The sequence below is a fragment of the Erinaceus europaeus genome, chromosome 3 (genome assembly GCF_950295315.1).
Source record: "Erinaceus europaeus chromosome 3, mEriEur2.1, whole genome shotgun sequence".
Taxonomy (NCBI): domain Eukaryota; kingdom Metazoa; phylum Chordata; class Mammalia; order Eulipotyphla; family Erinaceidae; genus Erinaceus; species Erinaceus europaeus.
Window position 1 is genome coordinate 179770833 of NC_080164.1, and position 22703 is coordinate 179793535.

The window sequence follows — 22703 nt, forward strand, 5'->3', positions numbered from 1 at the left end:
GATTAAATTCTGACTCTATCTATCCCTTATTTAGCCCCCCCCCCCCCCACACACACACCCTCTAGGCCCACATAGGCCTTTGCTGGGGGTTCATGCCTTTGTGATTCCAGGAAACTTTCTTTTTTTCCAGATAGAGGGTGTAAGACAGAGTTGGGGGGCGGAGAGATGAGAGATATCACAGTATTGTTCCATCTCTCGTGAAGCTGCCCCTTGGCATACTGCTTCTTGTCCCGGTTCCTCTCACAGGGCAAAGTGGGCCTTACTAGGTGGGGTGTCTCCATTGCTCTCCATCCTCCCCTCCCCGCCAGCTTTATCTATTTATTCATTTATTCACTTAGTAAACTGGGGCCTGCACACGTGCAGTTTCACTGCTCTGACCACTTTTTCATTCAGGCACAAAGGAGGACAGAGAGAGAGAGAGAGAGTAACTACAGCACAGCACCTAAGCTTCCTCCACCGCCACCACATCTCCCAGGCAGTTGCCCTCATGGCAGCACAGCACCCTATTCAGCAAGCGATCTCTCCAGCTCCTAGCCTGACCTCCGCTAAAATGAGAGAAGTGTCACCAGCCTTGCATGACTATGGTGAGGGTCCATGGACAGGTGTAGATATCTGTTTGGCACATAGTAGGTGCCTAAAAAGCAGTCAGCATTGCCCCGACATTGTTGTGTCCTGGGAGAAGGAGGTGTAAATGCTACTTGGGGTCGGCTTACCCAGTGTGGAGGGCTTTGCATTAAGTATTTGTGCACAGACTGGATGAGAATCAAGAATGCATATTCTTATTTTTGTGTGTGGACACATTTCTTCACACACAAAATAATGGGATATTAAAAGGAGGAGAATGGGACATAAGAGGCAGGAAGCAGTCCTTTTGTTTTATTTGGCTTTGCTCAGTCACTTATTACGGTATCATATCCAGTCTTATATAGCTCGTTTTAAAGAGGATGTCAAAAAGCTATATGCAGTGTATCCTGGGAAGAACCAACAACTATGATTAAAGTAGAGAAAATAAGTCCTTTGAGGCAAGTTTAAGGAATTGAGTTTATTTGTTCTGGAAAAAGAGATGGAAAAGGAGTTACTTAGCTGTCTTCAAATCCATGAAGGTTATTATAGGGAGGACACTCTCATGCTGTTCTCTTAATGCACAGAGGAGCAAGGGAAGAAATCAATTGATTTCATTTAAGGAAAATTGTGCTAAACACTGAAATTGACTATCAGGGGATGTCCTGGAATCTTCAGTTTGAAAAATGTCTAAAAAGAGAAGTGGCAGATGGCTAGTTTTGAGAGGTTTAAATGACCACATAAAAGAGGCTGGCAGAATTGAGCCTTCAGCTCTCTCCAGCCTGTGGTACACATTTGTCATAGTTATCATAACGTAACAGGCGTATCCCAGATATCTGATTAAGGGCCATTTAGTATGTGGTAAGACTATTCTCTAGTTTTCACCGTGTCTTAAATGTTGGGTTTATCTGCCTAAAATCATTCAGTATTTGTTGACAAGTGGTCATTTTATGAAGTTAGTTTATAAAACTAAAATATGCCTACTAGCTATCTACAGAATGGAGACCCCCTCCCCCCCAACTCTTCATCTGCACTAGTCCAGCCTTTAGGTTTATGATTAGTCAGCAACTTGTTTGGCTTTGTATGTTGACTCTCTTTTTTTTTTAATAATTTATTTCTTTATTGGGGAATTAATGTTTTACATTCAACAGTAACTACAATAGTTTGTACATGGATAACATTCCCCAGATTCCCATTTAATAATACAACCCCCACTATGTCATTCATCATCTTTCATGGACCTGTATTCTCCCCACCCACCCACCCACCCCAGAGTTGTATGTTGACTCTCTTTTCAGCCACCAGGTTCCAGATGCCAGCATGATGCCAACCAGACTTCCCTGGACAGACGACCCCACCAATGTGTCCTGCAGCCCCACTTACCCAGAGCCCCACCCCACTAGGGAAAGAGAGAGGCAGGCTGGGAGTATGGATCCACCTGTCAATGCCCATGTTCAGCGTGGAAGCAATTACAGAAGCCAGACCTTCCACCTTCTGCACCCCACAATGATCGTGGGTCCATGCTCCCAGAGGGATAAAGAATAGGAAAGCTGTCAGGGGAGGGGATGGGATATGGAGTTCTGGTGGTGGGAATTGTGTGGAGTTGTACTTCTCTTATCCTATGGTTTTTGTCAGTGTTTCCTTTTTTAAAAAAATTTTTTATTTATTCTCTTTTGTTGCCCTTGTTTTTTATTGTAGTTATTATTGTTGTTATTGATGTCATTGTTGTTGGCTAGAACAGAGAGAAATGGAGAGAGGAGGGGAAGACAGAGAGGGGGAGAGAAAGATAGACACCTGCAGACCTGCTTCACCGCCTGTGAGGCAACTCCCCTGCAGGTGGGGAGCTGGGGCCTCAAACCTGGAACCTTACACTGGTCCTTGTGCTTTGCGCCACATGCTCTTAACCTGCTGCGCTACCGCCCGACTCCCCAGTGTTTTCTTTTTATAAATAAATAAATAAATAAAAGGAAACAACACAGGATCAGGGTCGTGTGGTGATGCTGCAGTTGCACACAGATGTTACCAGGCACAAGGACCCAGGTTCAAAGCTCCTGCTCCCCCCCTGTAGGGGGGAAGCTTCATCAATAAATAGTAAAGCTGGTCTGCAGGTGTCTCTCTTTCTCCCTTTCAATTTCTCTATATTGAAAAAGAAAAAGAAACATGTATGTTTATACTCTGACTGTTTTTGAAGAGTATTCAGCATTACTGTACTTGTTAACATTGTATGTTACAAATATCCCTTAACTCTTTTTAATAGGGGATCATCTTGGTCTATGACATCACAAATTCTCAGAGTTTCGAGAATTTAGAAGACTGGTATACAGTGGTAAAGAAAGTGAGCGAGGAGTCAGAAACTCAGCCTCTGGTTGCCTTGGTGGGCAATAAAAGTAAGTTCTTCATGCTTATTTACGCACCGTCAAGTTTATGTGCCTATCTCGTAGCTTTATTCCTAAACAGAAAAAAGAAAATCATTGTTTAGAAACATCAGTAGATCCATTTTTCCTGAAGTAAGCAAATTGTGTAGGTAGCAAGTTCCTAAAGATATGTATCGCTTTTTTAAAAAATAATATTTAAAATTTATTATTAACAATTTGTTACAGGATTGTAAGATTACAGTGTCTGGTTCCACACCACACCCACCACCAAAGTTCTGTGTCCTCACCCTCCCAAAGAGAACAGCCAAACTTCTCACAAGTCTTACAGTTTACTTGCTTTTTGTTTGGAGGCTTTTTTTTTTTTTTTTTGGCAAGTTCATGTAAATCAGGTCTCTAGATTCCACATATGAGTGAAACCATCCGGTAGTTGTCTTTCATCTCTTTACTTATTTCACTAAACATCATCACCTCCAGTTCCATCCATTTTGTTCTAAAGGACACAATATCATCTTTTTTGGTTGTAGAGCAGTATTCTGTGGAATATATATTCCCCGTAACTTCTTTAGCCAGTCATGTGTTGATGGGCAGCTGCTGGAGAGGTTGCAGAGAAAAGGGAGCTCTGCTACACTGCTGGTGGGAAAGCAGACTGGTCCAGCCCGTTTGGAAGACTGCATGGAAAACCCTTAAACAAATGAAAATGGAAGTACCTTATGACCCAGCAATACCACTCTTACCAAACTAGTTAGAGGAGACATACGCACCCCTGTGTTCATAGCTGCATTATTCACAATAGCTAGAGCGGAAGCAGCCTAAGCGGCCATGAACAGATGACTGGCTAGAGGGGATATAGGGTGTATACTCCATGGAATCATACTCCGTATGGCTTTTGAATAACAGTTTTGATGCCATGTCTAACATAACTGCTCTGCTGCTCTGGCCAAATCCTGGCAAGGTAAGTTCAGTTCTGACATTGTGTGTTTGGTCTTCCTGTGGTCGAGGAAGCAGCGGGAGCCAGGGAGAACAGTAACACAGCTGCACATTTCCATGGCACTACACTGTGGCGTCAGCTCCGCCTCAGATTCTGAGAGAGACATTTCACTGACTGATCCCCCATTCTAGGGAAGGGAACAGTGTCTGTATGGAATTTTGTGTGCAGTGTTTCTTGTTCTCTCTCTCTGAAAATCCTTTAATGAGTTTTTGAGGTCTGTTCTGAAATACAGAATTTTTTTTTTTTTCTTCTGCTTCCAGGGTTATCTCTGGGGCTTGGTGCCTATACTGTGAATCCGCTGCTCCCCGAGGCCATTTTTTTTCTGTTGTTGTGGGACAGAGAGAGAAACTGAGAGAGGAGGGGAAGATAGAGAGGGGAGAGAGAATGATAGACAGCAGCAGACCTCTTCCGTTGTCCATGAAGCAACCACCCTGCAGGTGGGGAACCTTGATCCTTGCGCTGGTCCTCGGGCTTCGCACTGTGTGTGCACTTGAGCCAGTGAGCTACCTCCTGCCCCCCAGGATTTTCTTTCTTTCTTTTCTTTTTTCTTTTTTTTTTTTGGTGCATTGTCTTGAAGGAGGAATAGTGCTTGGTGAAAATGTTGGATAAGTAGTTTTGGAGATCTTTTGGGTTGTAGTATATAGTATATAAAAACTGTAGGGCTGTTAACTTAGTTCACAGTCTGTAGTTAACTAGAAAAGGAAAGCGGAGGGTTTTCAAATAGATGTCATGTCATGATATGAGCTAATCTTCACAGCTTATCTGAGGTCAGGAAAAGAGAACATGAATTCAAAGTGTACTATGGAAGATGTAGGCCAGCAACTACTTCCTGACTGCAAGCATTATTAAACCAGTACCCAGCATAATACCAAGAGAACTGCCTTCTCCAGAGGTCTGAGCAAGTCAGGGCCTTTTTAGGTGTGTGTGTGTGTGTGTGTGTGTGTGTGTGTGTGTGTGTGTGTGTGTCCTGTAATTGTTTAGGAAATAGGACTTCCTGAAGGACCAAACCAAGATTCCTGCAACCTGTGGTTTTGCACACTCAGATGAACATTTAATAAATCCAAGCCTTATTTTAACATCATTACCAAACAGGTGTGAATATCACGTCTCTGAAGAGCTAAAAGTATAAAATCACATACTGTCCAGAGAACAGTTTACTATTTCACAGTGTATGGCTTGGATAAAAGTAAATAGCCTTTGTGGTCTGGGTGGGAGGTGGCACAGTGGATAAAGCATTGGGTTCTCAAGCATGAGGTCCTGAGTTCAGTCCCCAGCAGCACATGTACCAGAGTGATGTCTGGCTCTTTTTCTCTTCCTGTCTTTCTCATAAATAAGTAAATAAATTCTTAAGTAACTTAAAGTAAATAGCTTTTTTTTTTTTTTAAACTTTAGTTAGATTTTGTTTCTCGTTCGGTGATTCTAATTGAGTGAATGGGTCACTTTTAAGTTTACCGAGCCCTCTGCTGTACATCCTGGGTTTGGATGCTGTGTTTGAGCGCAGCTTTGTAAGAGCCCACTTCTTAGTTGTCCCGTCACAAAAGTGTTGACTTAACATTACGATCACATTTGTGCCTTACTGGATGTTTCCCATCATCTTTTGGGAAATTATAGTGATGGCATGTGTGTGTGTTTGGGGGGGGGGTGTTGGGATTTGTTTTGAATTCTTTGAATATAATCTAACCACCATCTGGAGTAATGGTGTAATGGCATATAATCATATACATCATGCTGAGTGTTTATGCTATCGTGTGAGACATCTACCGTTGGTCACTGTCAGAGACAGGATATTAGACTAGAATGGACTATTGGACTATGCTGGCAGTACCACTCCTTGGTTTTAAAAACAAACATTTATATAAGCTATATGAATTTATGCAAAAAAGTCACGCAGTGTTATGTTTGAGATCTAATAGCATGAAAGTCAAGACATTTTTCTCTTTTGCCTTAGCTCTAACCTCTTTCTTGTGTGAATTCATGTAATGCTTTCTTTCAGGATGAGATCATATGAGAAAGTGCAGTCATCCAGAATGCTATATATTTAACGTGAAGAGATTATACATGAACACTTTCTTGGATATTATTTACTGCAGAATATGTCATAGGCCTGATTTCATGCGATTACATAGTGAAAGGTTTCACAATTTATGCTCCCAAGTTGATATTACATTAGTATAGTAATAATGTACTCATTTTCTTTCTAGAGGGAGATAATTATGTCAAAAAGCAAGGGAATTAGCAAATACTTTTTATATTGGTTCAAGGCAAAGCAGTATGGGTCACGATGGGAAGACATCTGAGACTGGATTATTATGCTCATTCCCTACTCATAGTCATCTTCTGTCTAATGCTGTCTTCCTTATTCGTCATTGGTGGCTGTTCTTTGCAACTTGAATAGAAAGCATTATGTGAAAAGTATGTGTGGGCTGTGGGAATTCTGGCAGCAACACCAACTCTGAGCTGAAGTAGAACAGAAAATCTCCATACAAAGTGTGTTTCTGTACACATAAGAAAGAATTCCTTCTGTGCTAAGAGTGTATAATTAGTAAATTGTAAAATCATTTCACTTTTATTAAAATATAGTCATCTCAGAAATTTGGGGTGAGGTTAGCTTTATTTAAAGGTGAATTGTGGGCTTCTTTTCATAAAGATTGAGTTTTATTATGTTTAAGTATAAGGGATAATTAGGATAAGTTAATGAGATGGCCAGTAGCTATAAACTCGCTTTAATGAAATGATTAATTATTTAATTACTTTAGCATGTGTGTTAAAAGCACATAATACTTAAGACAAAATGAATTTTATTCTGTATTCTGTTTTGAAAGATGACCACACTACTTAGTGTTGTTCTGCTGTTTTAGATTTTAAATGAGGTATTACGTTGTGGTTAAGATCATAGGACTTTGATTTTAGATAGGCTTTTCTTTTTTTTTTATTATTATTTATTTTCCCTTTTGTTGCCCTTGTTTTTTTCATTGTTATTGTTATTGATGTCCTTGTTGTTAGATAGGACAGAGAGAAATGGAGAGAGGAGGGGAAGACAGAGAGGGGGAGAGAAAGATAGACACCTGTAGACTTGCTTCACTGCCTGTGAAGCGACTCCCCTGCAGGTGGGGAGCCAGGGGCTGGAACTGGGATCTTTATGCCGGTCCTTGCGCTTCACGCCACGTGTGCTTAACGCACTGTGCTACCGCCCGACTCCCTAGATAGACTTTTCTTACAAGTCCATTTTTGCTCACTTAACAGCAGTGTCCTATGAGGACAGTTTCTATCTTTAGACCTCAATTTCTTCATCCGGAAATAAGGATCATATTTTTTCATCTGATGAAATTGTTTAACAAGTAAAGAGGATAATGCATGGAATGCACTTAACATGTGGTCTTACACTTAATATGTGCCCAACAACTATTAGTTGTTACTAACTATAATAGCCTTTTAACATTGCCAACTGTAGCTTTAATTTGAATGATCACACACTTCAAAGTAGTAGGACTGAAATAGATATTTTCACAAAAACGGTCTTGAGGGAAAGAGTCTAGAGAATTCCTGTGTCCCGACCTTAATCCACCCTCCCCTCTTTTCAGATCGATAGTTCTCATACTGGTGTTGGGTAGGGTGGTTCACTCAGCAAACATCCTTTTTTTCACCCCTGACCCAAATCACTTTATTATGTGTGTGTGTGGGGGGCGTAGTTAATGGTTTACAATACAGTTGTTGACATATGGGTACAATTCATCACCCCCACCCCCACCCCCCATGATGTGTGTGCGAAACGTTCTCACCCCCAACTCATGTCATTTTCTGCCATCATGCTCCAGGGCCTCTGAGGTCCCCTTTATCCTGTTCTTCCCCCTCACTCCCCAGATTTCTTTACTTTGGTATAGTTCACTGTACTACTCGGACTTTCACCCTGTTTTTCCCTTTCTAGCATTGTTCCTTAAGTTCCACCTGTGAATGAGATCATCTGGTATTTGTTCATCTCTTTGTGACTTCCCTCACTTAACACAATTCCCTCAGACTCCATTCAAAGTGGCGTAAAGGGAATGACTTCATTGTTAGCACCTGAGTAGTAGTCCTCCGTGTATATACACTACTTTCCTAGCCACTTATCTGTTGTTGGACATCTGGTTTGCTTCCAGATTTGGGCTACTGCAAATTGTGCTGCTATGAATATAGGTGTGCGGAGTTCTGTTTGGATAGGCGCCTCAGCTTCCTTCGGACATATCACCAGGAGAGGAATTGTTACGTCCATTTCTGGTGTTCTGAGAAATCTCTAGACTGTTCCTACAGGGCTTGGACCAATTTATATCTCCACTGGCAATATAGAGGAGTTCCTTTCTCTCCCATCCTTGTCGACACTTGTTTCAGTCTTTTCTAACTTAATGACATGCTCACAGGTATAAAGTGGTATCTCATTGTTGTCTTTTTTTTTTTTTTTTTTGCATTTCTCTGATCATAATGACTGTGAACATTTTTTCATATGTCTGTTGGCCTTCGATCTCTTCTTTGGTAAAGGTTCTGTTCATGTCCTCTCCCCATTTTTTTTAATTGTTTTTTTTTTTGTTGTTGTTGTTGCTGAGTTCTTTATAAACCCTTTAAAAATTTTTTCAAACTCTTTTTTTAAAATTTATTTATTTTTCCCTTTTGTTGCCCTTGTTGTCTTTTTATTGTTGTTGTAGTTATTGTTGTTGTTACTGACGTCGTCATTGTTGGCTATGACAGAGAGAAATGGAGAGAGGAGGGGAAGACAGAGAGAGAAAGAGATAGACACCTGCAGACCTGCTTCACCGCCTGTGAAGAGACTCCCCTGTAGGTGGGGAGCCGGAGGCTTGAACCGGGATTCTTCTGTCAGTCCTTGTGCTTTGCGCCAAGTGCGCTTAACCCGCTGCGCTACCGCCCGACTCCCTATAAAACCTTTTTATTTGTTTCTTATTGGTTAGAGACATAAATTGAGAGTGGAGGGAGAGATTGAGAAAGAGAGAGGTAAGAGGGACACCTGCAGCCCTGCTTAACCACTTGTGAAGCGTTCCCCCTGCAGGTGTGGACCAGGGGCTTGAACCCAGGTCCTTGTGCACTGTAATGTGTGCCCTTAACCAGGTCTGCCTCTCCCCCCCCCGTTTTTTTTTATATTTTGATTATTAGGCATTTGTCTGATCTGTGGTATCATAGGGAGTCTCTCAGTTTTGGTGGTGATTCCTTTTACTGTACAGAAGCTTTTCAGTTTGATGTAGGTCCTTTGATTTATTTTCATTTTTGTTTTGTTCAGAGTTAGACTTGAGTTGTTGAAGATGTTTTCAAATATGGAAACGTGTTCTGCCAGTGTTTCCCTCTAAGTATTTGATGGTATCTGGATTGACATTCAGATATTTCATCCATTTAGAGTTGACTTGTGCATGATGAAATATAGTGGTCCAGCTTCATTCTTCTGCATGTTTCTTATTTATTTATTTATTCCCTTTTGTTGCCCTTGTTGAAGTTATTGTTGTTGTTATTCATGTCGTCTTTGTTGGATAGGACAGAGAAAAATGGAGAGAGGAGGGGAAGACAGAGATGAGGAGAGAAAGACACCTGCAGACCTGCTTCACTGCCTGTGAAGTTACTCCCCTGCAGGTGGGGAGCCGGGGGCTCGAACCAGGATCCTTATGCCGGTCCTTGGGCTTCGCACCACGTGTGCTTAACCCGCTGTGCTACCACCCGACTCCCTCTTCTGCATGTTAATATCCAGTTTCTTCAACACCATTTGTTGAAGGGACTCTCTCTATTTAATGTTTTAGACCCCCTTGTCAAAAATCAGACGCCCATAGGGTTGATTGGGTGCCATTTATGGACTTTGAGTTTTCTTCCACTGGTCTGTGTGTCTGTTGTGTGTGCCACCCTACTCCAAAAGACCCAGCCACTCCTATGGTCGTCTTCCCATGAAAGGCACAGGCAGCTGCCCCACTTGGTGAACACCATCCCAGCCCAGTCATCTTACAAGGGAGTTTGGGAGTCCTTTGCGGGAATTCCACCCTTTGCAGCTGATAGATTTTGCAGAAGTGGGAGCAAACATTCTTCAGTTGCAGCTATGTGTTTTCAGCTAAACTGTGTTCATTTATAGAAAGACTGAGCCAAAGAGAGTTCTTCAGGAGACCTGCCAACCCACGTCTTGAGGTCTTTTTCGTTACCATCTTGTTTTCTAAAAATTTGACTGCCTTCGTTTTGCTGTGCCTGTTGATCTGTTGATATTAATATTAAACTTAATGTATATGTAGAAAAAATTAGTCCTTACGAATGAAGTACATTTACTTCCATATCCTCCAGGGAGAACTTTCTTTTCTCCCAGTGAGGTACAATTCAATCTCTGATGTGTAACTATCAAACTGGGAGAGGGTGAGTTACCTACTAACTCCTGGGATTTCACAACAGTTCTGCTGAAGTTTGAAGATGCTTGTAACACGTGGAGTGATCACCCAGAAACAATTCTGTCATCCTCTAAGGCAGCTTCTATGCTTCAGGTAGTTAAATCTCCCAGGGCTCGTGCCTGCTCTCATGACCTTTTTGGCCTCACCTCCCCAGCATGGGGCACTGTCATGTGACTAAGAGCGGACGGAGTCTCCATTTATGTCTGGTGGACCTGGACATACCACTGCTTACAAGAACTACTGCTGTGACCACCCCCCCCCCCCAGCTGTACTTCCTGCCTCCAGCTTTGCCCTTCCGCAATTCTGCTTCCAAGCGGGCAGCTGTATGATAGGAGTTTTCTGCTCAAGACACAATAGTGTGTTCTCATGACACTTATAAGTGAAGTCCAAACTAGTTATGCAAGTGTCCCACACAGTAGGTGATCTGCCTCCACCAGATTCTCATCTGCTATTGTTACGCGGGTGCCTGCTCACCTGTGTGAAGAAGGCACATTTCTCTATCTCTCTCTCTTTTTTTTTTTTTTTTGCGTCCAGGGTTATCGCTGGGACTCAGTGCCTGCACTACGAATCCACTGCCCCTGGAGGCTGCTTTTTCCCTTTTGTTGCCTTTGTTTATCATTGTTGTTATTGCTGTCATTGTTGTTGGATAGGACAGAGAGAAGTGGAAAGAGGAGGGAAAGACAGAGAGGAGGAGAGAAAGAAAGACACCTGCAGACCTGCTTCACCGCTTGTGAAGCAACCCCCCTGCAGGTGGGGAGCTGGGGGCTGGAACCGGGATCTTTACACCCGTCCTTGCACTTTGCACCTTGTGGGCTTAACCCACTGCATCACCGCCCAGCCCTCAAGTGTTGGTATGTTTCTAAATTCTGCTTATAAGACCTGTTTTGATCATCACATTAGGTTCCCTTGTATTACTTACGATGTGGTCTATTTACATAACCACTGTTTTACCTGGGTCCCGCCCTGCCTGCAGGGTATTGGTTTAATCCCCACTGGTTAGATGGAAGCTTTCTATGTTCTGTTCCTGGCTCTTTTTTTTGCTCCGCCCCCTCTCCTAGTCATTTCCTTTCCCTTGCCACTTCCGGTGAAGAGACGCATAAAAGGCGATGTATCTGATTAATAAACGAGATATTGCTTCCTAGCTCAGCCATGAGTCCCTGGTCGGCTCTCTACCGTCCATGAAGCTAGCCCAGCCTGGCAGATGGCACCTTGAACAGGGACTGGCACCTGAGAAGGCACATTTGTGTATCCTCCCCTCCCCATTTCTAGGGCATCCCAGCTTAACTTGCACATTACAGTTTCTTCTATTTGAACTGCCTCCTCCTTTGCTCTTTGTTTGACTGACTCTGTCTTGTCATTTGGACCTTGTCTTCAATGCCATCTCCTTGGTCCTATGAACTGAAGCCAGCTATTCTTTTTCTGCTGGTACATTCTGATTCAGTTGTGTGTTTAGTCATCTTTGTCACTTAATAATTCTTGTTTGTCTTCTCCCCCCCCCCAATGCTAACTATCTGAGCTGTATGAAAGCTAAGGACCACACCAGTTAGAGCAGTAGGTGAATGAAAAAATGAATTAATGAATGAGTACTATTGAAATTGGAAGTGTTTATGGCCCAGGATATATTCAGGGAAAATGAATATTTTCTTAATGAGGAAAAAAATAACAAACACAGATACAGGGAATGTGTGAGGTATTCTTCAGGCCACACTGGCCTGTTGTATTCCACTCTGGTGAATAATGCCAGCCGGAGAGTCTCTGGGATTATGCTGAAGTTTAGTATGCTGGGTCATGCTTGAGATAAAAGTTCACAGACTGAATGTTAGATTTTTAGATTAACTGTACAAGTTTTAGAAATGCCGGTGGAAACTTACACTTTTGACTTTTCATTAACATTTAATTTTTCTGTTCAATTAAAAAAGTCATAATCTGCACTGAAGTTTAATTTTTTATTCTGTGCTTCAGCGAAGGGTCAATTTGAAATGGACATTCAAGAATATTAATGCTTTTAAAGATTAGTTTTAGATTCAGTCCACATTTTACAACATGGCGTTTTGATTTGGCATTTTGTTATTTTCTGTCTTTAAGCTGTCCTGTCTGTTTCCCTACTATCTGATCCATCAGCTAGTTGCTCCCCTGACTAGCCAACATTCTCAGTTGGATGAATTGTAAACAGAAATTAACAGGGGTTGCATAGGAGCTGCCCTTGTCCTGATTTATAGCTTCTTAGTTAGTAGAGGGGTGGTGGTTATCAGTAACTTGTATTGGGGGTAGGAATTATCATGCTCTGGGATAGAATGGATAGATGAATGATTTCTGCTCTTAAAGATATTAACCAGATCCTTTCCCAAATAAAGACTAATAACTCAGATTTTTAAACAATCTTCATGACAGATGAGGGCATAGAGGAGAGTGCATCAACACTAATTAACACGGTTGAGTGTATATTCTTCCTAACAGTGACAGATTGTTCTTGGAGTACTATCTCTGGCCAGGAAGTGATGTTTTACACTGTGAGGGTCAAAGGTTACATTTTAATGTACCCTGTAAGTTGTGTTCCCTGAACTCCGTGGAAGTGTACTAGTAAAACAAGTAGATTTCAAGTTGAAATTTTTTTTCCTGTTGCTTTCAATGAAATTATCACCAGACCTGTAAAAGACTGGTCTTTATTTGCAGTAAAAAAGAAGTATAACTGGTTATATATACATGGCTTGAAAAACAAATACGAATGAATGTACTTGGTTATATACTATGACTTTTTATTCAAAAAATCCCTTTTTTATCTGGAGAATAGATATGTGAAACTATGACATAGGAAATCCCTATTTTGAAGGATGATATCATTTATAAAAGTTATCACCTACACTATTATAACAAAGTATACAAGTGAGTCATTATTATCAGTTTAAGAGAGCTTATACTTTATAAAACACAAGCAAAAACTCTTGAGAATCTCAAAAGTTCATTCTGTTTATACATTTTAGATTGAGACATTCTCCCCTGCCCACCCCCTTTTAATACTCTGGCTCTTTTTTTTTTGTTGTTGTTGTTGCTGTAGATAAAAGTAACCTTAGAATATCAGATCCAAGTCAGGTTTTTTTTTTTTTTTTTTTTCCAGATGGGTCTAATCTCTCTGTTTCTGTTGCTTTTTTTTTTTTCTCTTTACATATAAATTTGTCAAGCAGAGGTTTGATTATTTACTTACTGGGAGATGCTGGCAGCATTTTTGTGTGTCCAGTCAAGAGTATTGAATGCGTACACTTAAAGCTGTCTTTGATATGATACTTTACCCTCTTGCTGTACTTTCAGAACTTGCTGATAGATTTCAAGTTTGATTGGTTGAATATTTTTCCTCAAATTAGATGCATAAGTTTTCATTTGGATTGGTGTGGTAATTGATAACTGTTGGGGAAGAAAATGTCAGCTATGTGCTTTTTCATAATATTAATGCAGATTAATAGTTGTTGCAGTGATGTTATTGTGTCATTTTATAATTTATAATTTTATAATAATTTTAGCTGATTTCAAACAGTGTTGACAGTATTCCAGTTTATGTAGCCTAAGTAGGGTTTTGTGGTTTTATTTTGTTTGGGAGAAGTCCCATGAGCATTTTGGACATAATGTTTATAGATCTGGCCCATATTTCCTTTGTCATGATTATTGAATTTTTTCCTTTGTCCTTTGATTATTTCCTTTGTCAAGTTTATTGAATGCTAAAGGAGGCATAATTGGTCTTTTGTGATGGGACTCTGATCTTAAATATAAAAAGAATTTAAATATTACATTTATATAAAATATTAAAGAACACAGAAATAAACTGATTCCTTTGTAGGGAGGGGATTTGAGTTCTGCAGTTTAAACCCTTCTAATAATTCATTCTAATTTTATTTTTTCATTGGTTGTAGAACAAATCCAGTTGAGATTAAAGGACACTGGGTGAGGATCTGAAAGTTGCAGCTTTCTTCCTATGCTGTCATGTTAGTGAGTGTTATGACTTTGAGCAGTTCAGTCATTTACAGTCATCCTCACATACCGAATGCAGGGAATGTCCTAGGAAACTGTAAGCGTTGCCCATGATTGCTTTTCATTAGAAGTGTGCTTACTGAAACATATTTATAGCTATACAATTTAAGAGGGTTTGATGTTAATTTTATGTGCAGTTTATACCTTGTTTTCATGTCTTTACAGGAGTGACTTCTTAGGCTTACCCGTCACTATGTTTGATTATCCAGAATTTTTTTTCTATATCCACGATAAGTGCATGCACCTATAACAAACATAAAGTCTAGTTAAAATTTTTGTTCTTTTTTTATTTTTAATTTTTTAAAAATATTTTATTTATTTTCCCTTGTGTTGCCCTTGTTGGTTTTTTATTGTTGTTGTAGTTGTTGTTGTTGTTGTTATTGATGTCGTCGTTAGATAGGACAGAGAAAAATGGAGAGAGGAGGGGAAGATGGAGGGGGAGAGAAAGATAAGACACCTGCAGACCCTGCTTCACTGCCTGTGAAGCGACTCCCCTGCAGGTGAGGAGCAGGGGGGTTGAACCGGGATCCTTATTCCGGGCCTTGCTCTTCACTCCATGTGCGCTTAACCTGCTGTGCTACCACTGACTCCCTAGTTAAGATTTTTGAATTCTTAAGTTTTGCCAGATATCTTGGAAATATGGACAACTTTGGGTTGTTTTTTTTTTTAAGACCTTAAAGAGAGTATTTCTTCTTAACTAAAATGGTTTTGTATATAGAATTTCTTTTCATTTTATGTGACACTGTTTCTAAGACTTTACATGGATATCTAATTTTTGCAGTACAGATTAAGTAGTTCAGCAGGTGTGTTCTTGTCTTCTTTCATTCATTCACATATCCATTCAGTCAGTGGCTTTTTAGCCTGTACTTACTTAGATGTTAGGGCTACAGAAGTAAACAGACAGACAAAAATCCGTATCCTCCTCTAACTGTTCTATTAGAAGATAAGCAATAAATCCTGAGGTGTCCCACATGAGATAGAGGACTGATAACCAAAATATACAAAGAATTCATCAAACTCAGCAATTCTTCTTCTTCTAGCGTTTGCCCTTCTTCCGTAGCCAGGCAACAGCGTCAGGTTGAGCCTGATGTAAAGTTTCGAGACCTCCTTTGAATCTGGAGAGGTGGCAGTCGTTGACTATGTGGGTCATAGTCTGTCTGTAGCCGCAGGGGCAGTTCGGGTCGTCTCTGGCTCCCCAGCGATGGAACATAGCGGCGCACCAGCCATGGCCTGTTCGATAGCGATTGAGGAGGGCCCAATCATAACGTGCTAGGTCAAAGCTGGGTTGACAATTGTAGGGGGTCTGTGATGAGGTGTTTGTTCTTTACCTCAGCTGACTGCCAACTCTGTTTCCAAGAGTCTGGAACAGAGAAGTTCAGTGTAGGCGTAGGGGACCAGATTGGGTGACTAGACGTCAAGTGTTGGACAGGGTGGGCGAAGATATCCGCGTATATTGGCAGGTCTGGTCGAGCGTAGACGTGGGAAATGAACTTAGATGATGCCGCATCCCGACGAATATCTGGCGGGACGATGTTGCTGAGAACTGGCAGCCATGGAACCGGGGTGGAACAGATGGTTCCAGAAATTATCCTCATGGAGGAATATAATTTGGAATCGACCAAGTGGACATGGGGGCTACGGAACCATACTGGGGCACAGTATTCTGCAGTGGAATAGCATAATGCCAGAGAGGATGATCGTAGTGTGGAAGCGCTCGCGCCCCATGAGGAGCTGGCTAGTCTTGCAATGATGTGATTCCTCGCGCCCACCTTTGCTGCAGTTTTTATGAGATGTTCGTGAAATGACAGAGTGCGATTGAGAGTAACGCCAAGATAGACTGGCTGGGCTTCATGCTGGATTCTCGTATCGCCAAGCTGCACATTAAGCTCACGCGAGGCCGAGGCATGGTGTAGATGGAAAACAGATGATACCGTTTTTGCAGTGCTAGGGATTAGTCGCCATTTGTTACAGTAATCAGATATCAGAGACATGTCTTTCGTGAGTGTTTCCTCGAGGATGTCGAACTTTGATGCCTGAGTTGCACAGCAGATGTCATCGGCGTAGATGAACTTCCTTGAAGAAGTTTCTGGGAGGTCATTGATGTAAATATTAAATAGCGTAGGAGCCAGAACAGAGCCCTGGGGGAGGCCACTTGAGACAAGTCTCCATCTGCTAGACTTGTCACCCAGATGCACCCGGAATCTTCTATTATGGAGAAGAAACGATATAGTGTTGGCTACCCATGGAGGCAGGCATCTTGAGATCTTGACTAGGAGACCATGGTGCCAGACCATATCATAGGCTGCTGTGAGATCAACAAAGACAGCACCCATCTTTAAATTCTTCTAGAATCCATTTTCAATGTAAGTTGAGAGGGCCAGGGCTTGTTCGCAGGTAGATCTTCCTGGGCAGAAACGAGCTTGGGCGGGTGATAGGAATTTCTCTGTAAGATGAGAAATTCGTGACAGAAGCAGCCTCTCAAGGAGTTTGTAACACACGGAGAGGAGAGAAATTGGTCTATAGCTGGCGGCCAGTGTTGGGTCTTTCTTTGGTTTCAAAACCGCTATAATCTTTGCTCGTCGCCAAACTTTGGGCATAGACTCAGATTCCAAGATGTGGGACAGGAATGAAGCGAGCCACTTCTTTGCCGCGGGACCCAGGTTAAGAATGAGTTCTGGGGTGATGTTATCATAGCCAGCAGCTGTTCCCGGTTTAACCCTCTTCAAAGCGTGTTCCAGTTCAGACAGTGTAAAGGGAGAGAGTTTTGGAGATGGACAAGATAACCGGAAGTGGGATGACCACTCATGGGAAATTTCTCTTTTCCAGACTGGGTCGATCTTAGCACGTCCAACTTGAGTTAGGTGACTGGCCACTGAGTTTGGAGATACGGGAGGATGGGAGATGGGAAGGGGTTGGCTACTGGCACCCAGTCTGTGAAGAAGCTTCCAGGCCTTCCTACTTGAGTGGGTGAAGTTCAGACTTTCTGTGAGTTGTTGCCAGTGGGCTTGGCGTGCTGCATCCAGGGAGGCAATGAGATGGTCAGCCACATCTGGGTCGCCCGACTCATCATACTGCTTTAGTAGTTGCTCGCATTCAGCATCAAGACAAGGCGTATAGTTAGCACGTCTCCCACGAGGAATGGCTTGGGAAGCTGCTTTGAAGATGGCTTGGCGGAAGCGCCTGTAGGAATCTTCAGAGGGGATAGAGTTAATTGGAATTGCAGGAATAGATTTGTTGGTAAGATCACTGAACAGATGCCAGTTTGCTTTCTGAAAGTTCCATCTTAGTTTCTCCGAGCACAGAATCAGTGGGAGCTGGAGACCAATGTGGATGATAGCTAGGCAGTGATGACTGTGCGGGAAGATCTTGAGAACTTGTCTCGTAGCAGGAAAGGCTTGGCCGTTGACTATGCTAATCCAGCACAGGTCGGGTGACGAGTCTTTATTCCATCTAGCACTGTGAATAGAGCCTGGCTGTTTGGGATCGAATAATAGGGAGAGGTCATTCGCTGAAGCCCAGTCGGCTAAGATAGAGCCGTCAGCACGAGTGGAGGAATATCCCCAGTCTTGGTGATGACTATTAAAGTCTCCAACGTAAACGGCTGGGTGATTTGGGCTAGGCAGGACCTCATTATCCCATGAGGCACTGGGAGGCTTATATACATTGACGAGCTGAATAGTTCCAATAGTAATGGAGTCGTAGAAGGTCGAAGAGGCCGTATGGTAAACGTCCGCAAGACACGATTTGGCATAGATGGCTCGGCCGTGTTTAGGATGGAGATTATAGCATATTAAATCGAATCCACTGATGGTGAATCGAGCAGCTTCATCGACTGCTATATGTGTTTCTTGTAGGCAGATAACATCTGCCTGATGCTGTATCTATCGCCAAATGACCAATAAGAACGCGTTTGGCAAAGGACAGCCCCTCAACATTAAGTTGGAGGACTCGAAGAGCAGGACCAACAGCTTGAAAGCTGGCAGGAGCTGCTTGTTGCTGGCTTTGAAAGTGACTGGGATCCATGTGGATTCAGTCGGCTAGGAAGGATCGTCAGTTTCCCCAATGAATGGGTACTCACGAGATGTACCACGGCAAGGTCGATCCAATGCATCCCATTCATTCCCCTGAACCACCATAAACCAGAGTTGAGCAATGCTCTGGTAAAACAAACAAAAACAATAACAACCTTATTAAAAACAGGGGCAGAGTGTGTGTGTGTAGGATATAGGCGGGTTCTTTCCAAGAGATCCAAAGGGCCAAAAGACAAAAATGAAAAAAATGTTCAACATCACTGATGATCAGGAAAATACAAATAAAAACAGCAATGAAATACCACTTTACAACTGTGAGAATGTCACATGTTAGAAAAGACAGGAGTACCACCTGTTGGAGAGGCTGTGAGAGGAAAAGGACGGTCTTATGTTGCTGGTGAAAATGTAAATTGGTTCAACCTCAATGGAAAACAGTCTGGAGATTCCAGTGACCTCCAGAAATGGACCTACCCAGGGAAAATCAAAACACCTATCCAAAAATGCTGGGCTAGCTTTGCCAGAGAGAGAGATGAGGAACTCGTGGCAGCATGGTAATACAATTCTTTATTCGTGTGGGTGCCCCAGAGTCGGCCACGTGGAGCTAGCAAAATGGCCTCCCGCTATGCACGCCAGCCCTTCTCCAGGTCTTGACGCGGAAGAGAAAGAGAGAGAGAGAGATAGATAGAGAGAAAAGAAGAAGAAGAAGAAGAAGAAGCAGAAGAAGAAGCAGAAGCAGCAGCAGCAACAGAAGAAGAAGATGAAGAAGAAAGAGTGGAAACAGAAGAGACTTTTATAGGAGAATTCCGGAAGTGGCAAGTTGGGACAGAATTGGCTAGGGTAGAGGGTGGAGAAAAGAAAAAGGCATTCTGGGAAGGTAGAAAGCTGGTGGGATTAGCAATACCCTGAGGGGATTACGTGGTGAGGATATGTAAATAATACTTGCATGGAAATATAGTGGTTTGTGGTCCCTGCCAATGTTCAACCACATCTGCACAATATCCCAACACAAAAAGACCTGTGCACACCAAGATTCCTAGCAGCACAGTTTGTAATTGCCCAGCGTTGAAAGAAAACCAGTTGTCTAGTGACAGATGAGTGGCTAAGAAAGCTATGCTACATATATAATGGAATACTATGCAGCTGTTAAAACTACAAGGCCTTATCCTTTGCAACTTTGTGGTCAGAATTTAAAGGCATCTTATTGCGTGAGACAGGCCAGAAAGAAAAAGACCAACACTTACTGCTCTCATGTTTAGGCAGAACTTGAGAACAAAGGACACGCCCACCTGTAGGAGGACATTTCACCAGTGGTGAAACAGTGCCGCAGGTCTCCGTCTCTCTATTGTCCTCTGTACTCATCCCTTCCATCTCAATTTCTCTCTGTCTCTATCCAAAAATAAATAAAAAATTAAAAACAAGAATAAAGGACAGAAGGTAGGACAGAAGATGAAACAGCATATTACACCAAGACAGAGGGCTCTGGGAAGGAGGGAGGGAGTCCAGGATGAAGGGACACCCAGTCAAGGGGGGAGAGAGGTTGTGCCTTTGTGTTAAACGATCGTGCTGTAAAACACGACGACCCCCCCCCCCCCCAATAAAGTCAAAGGTAAGAAGATAGGCAATAGAGAAACATGGTGAAACTGCCAAAAAGTGCTTTCTAGATGGGTAAATCCAGAAAGGCAGGAAAGAATCCTGGAGAAGGTGTCACGATCCCAAATGTGTTTGTCCTGGCCCCACAGGTGGCACAGTGCTGGGGCTCTTGACCCTTCAATATGAGGGTCCATGTTTGATTCATGACTTAGGGACACCGGAGTGCTGCTCTGACCTCTCCCTCCCTCCCTCCCCTTCTCTCTCTGTAACGTGAAGTTGAAAACTTGTTAAGGTAAAATGTGATCATCAGGGAAAGTCCGAGACATTACATTAGAGCAAATAATAAAGAAAGACACACAGGTGGCCTGGGAGGTAGTGCAGTATGTAAGTTATTGGACTCAAACCTGAAGCCTCGAGGTCCATCCTTGGTGTGACATGTGCCAGAGTGATGCTTGGCTTTCTCTCTCTGCCTCAGAAATATTTAAATCTTTTTTTTTGTTTTGTTTTGCTTTAAGTTTTTTATATTTTATTTACTCCCTTTTGTTGCCCTTGTTGTTTTATTGTTGTAGTCATTATTGTTGTTGTTGGATAGGACAGAGAGAAATGGAGAGAGGAGGGGAAGACAGAGAGGGGGAGAGAAAGATAGACACCTGCAGACCTGCTTCACTGCCTGTGAAGTGACTCCCCTGTCAGTGGGGAGCCGGGGGCTGGAACCAGGATCCTTAGGCTGGTCCTTGCACTTTGCTCCACATGCCCTTAACCCGCTGCACCACAGCTGGATTCCTTTTTTTTTCCTGCCTCCGGGGTTATTGCTGGGGCTCAGTGCCTGCACTATGAATCACTGCTCCTGGAGGCTATTTTCCCCATTTTGTTGCCCTTGTTGTAGTTGTTATTGTTGTCATAGCTGCTGTTGTTGGATAGAACAGAGAGAAATCAAGAGAGGTGGGGAAGACAGACAGGAGGAGAGAAAGACAGACACCTGCAGACTTGCTTCGCTGCTTGCAGAGTGACCCCCTGCAGGTGGGGAGTTGGGGGCTGGAACCAGGATCCTTATGCCAGCCCTTGTGCTTCGCGCCACCTGTGCTTAACCCACTGCGCTACCGCCCAGCCCCCAGATATTTAAATCTTTTTTTTTTTTAATTCATGCACGGAACTGCTGTGTAGTTAGTCTGCAATAATGTGATTCCACTGAATTCTTCAGGTCAGTATCCACTGAGAGAGGGCAGTACCATTACCTCATTGCTTAGTGCCTATGTGCTATCCACAAGCAATATTTCAAATTCAAATATCGCCCTGATTTATAAGTATTTTTTCTTTTATTCATTTATATTGCATTTTTAGTTTATTATTTGATGGGCGAGTTATAATACACTTGTTGACACATAGGTACAATTTCTTTTTATATTCATTTATTTTCCCTTTTGTTGCCCTTGTTTTATTGTTGTTGATGTCGTCATTGTTGGATAGGACAGAGAGAAATGGAGAGAGGAGGGGGAGAGAAAGACAGACACCTGCAGACCTGCTTCACCGCCTGTGTAGCGACTCCCCTGCAGGTGGGGAGCCGGGGGCTCAAACTGGGATCTTTATGTGGGTCCTTGCGCTTCGCTCCACTTGTGCTTTATGCCACGTGCGCTTAACCCGCTGCGCTACCGCCCAACTCCCAGTATTTAAATCTTAAGAGGAAGATTTAATGGAACAAACACTAGAGGCTATTTGAAGTGTTATTCACGTAGACCAGGCAGAGTTGGACAAAGGATTTGGGAGCCACAAGGAGCATGGATGTGTTCCTTAGCTGTGTGTCCAGCTCTGCTAGCCATAGTGAATGGAAGGAGTAGTAGCAGAGTTAGAAATGGCGGGGGTGGAGGAGCAGTGGATTCCTGGTGCAGGCACCGAGCCCCAGAGATGACCTTGGAGGCAAAGGGGAAAAAAATAAAAAAACAAGAAGGGAGGAAAAGATCTTGGAAGAGGGCAGAGGGAAGATTTTGCAGGCGGGTTGCTAAGTTTTGACTTCTGTTCAGCGCCAGATGGAGAATTGCTGGCGGGTTGGGTAGAACAAAGTGACTGCACTTGTGTTTTGGAAGGATCACTACAGTTGTTACTTGGAAGACGTTCTGTTCTACAGCGGGTGAGATGAGAAGCAAGGTAAAGGGAAGGTGGTCTCACTCCAGGTGAGTAATGGTGTTGACCAAGGTATGAGCAGTGAAGGTAGTGAGGAGGGGGGGGGGCTCTGGATACATTTGTTAGGTTGGAGTGAGGATGTTCCTTATCAGCTTGCGGAGTACAGGAGAGAAGGAGCAAAATAATAGCAGGAGATTGGAGTCGGCTTGTGTTGATTGAAATGAGAAAATGTGCAGCAGGAAAGATCTGGGGTGAAGATTAAAACTTTGGCTTTGACAGTTACAGGAGAGTTTCTCTCCAGTGTGGGCTGTAGGCAGTTACAGGAGAGTTTCACTCAGATGTGGGGTGTAGACATTCAGAGCCGATGAACTTTCCAGACATCCCAGACTGTCTCTTACGAGGGGATGCAAAGAACTTTGGTAGTGTGTAATTTAGAGTTTTGTAAACCATTATTAAAACACTAATAAAATGAATACAAAGAGCTTAGGTTTGGGGCCTGGGTGGTGGTGCAGCTGGTTAAGGGCACATGGCAGTAAGCGTAAGGACCAGTGTAAGGATTCCAGTTTAAGCCCCCAGCTTCCCACCTGCATGGGGGTGGGGGTCACTTCACAGGCGGTGAAGC

The 22703-nt window shown here is 42.8% G+C and overlaps 1 protein-coding gene across 7 annotated transcripts in view; it reads left to right on the forward strand.

Annotated features, from left to right (window-relative positions):
• The window catches only part of RAB28 (RAB28, member RAS oncogene family), a 141800-nt gene that overhangs the window by 19867 nt on the left and 99230 nt on the right, over nt 1-22703 (forward strand). For all 7 annotated transcript variants that reach the window (XM_060188331.1, XM_060188330.1, XM_060188327.1 and 4 more), the window contains one exon: nt 2819-2948. In XM_060188331.1, coding sequence (XP_060044314.1) covers nt 2819-2948 — 130 coding nt within the window. The remainder of the gene's footprint in view (nt 1-2818; nt 2949-22703) is intronic.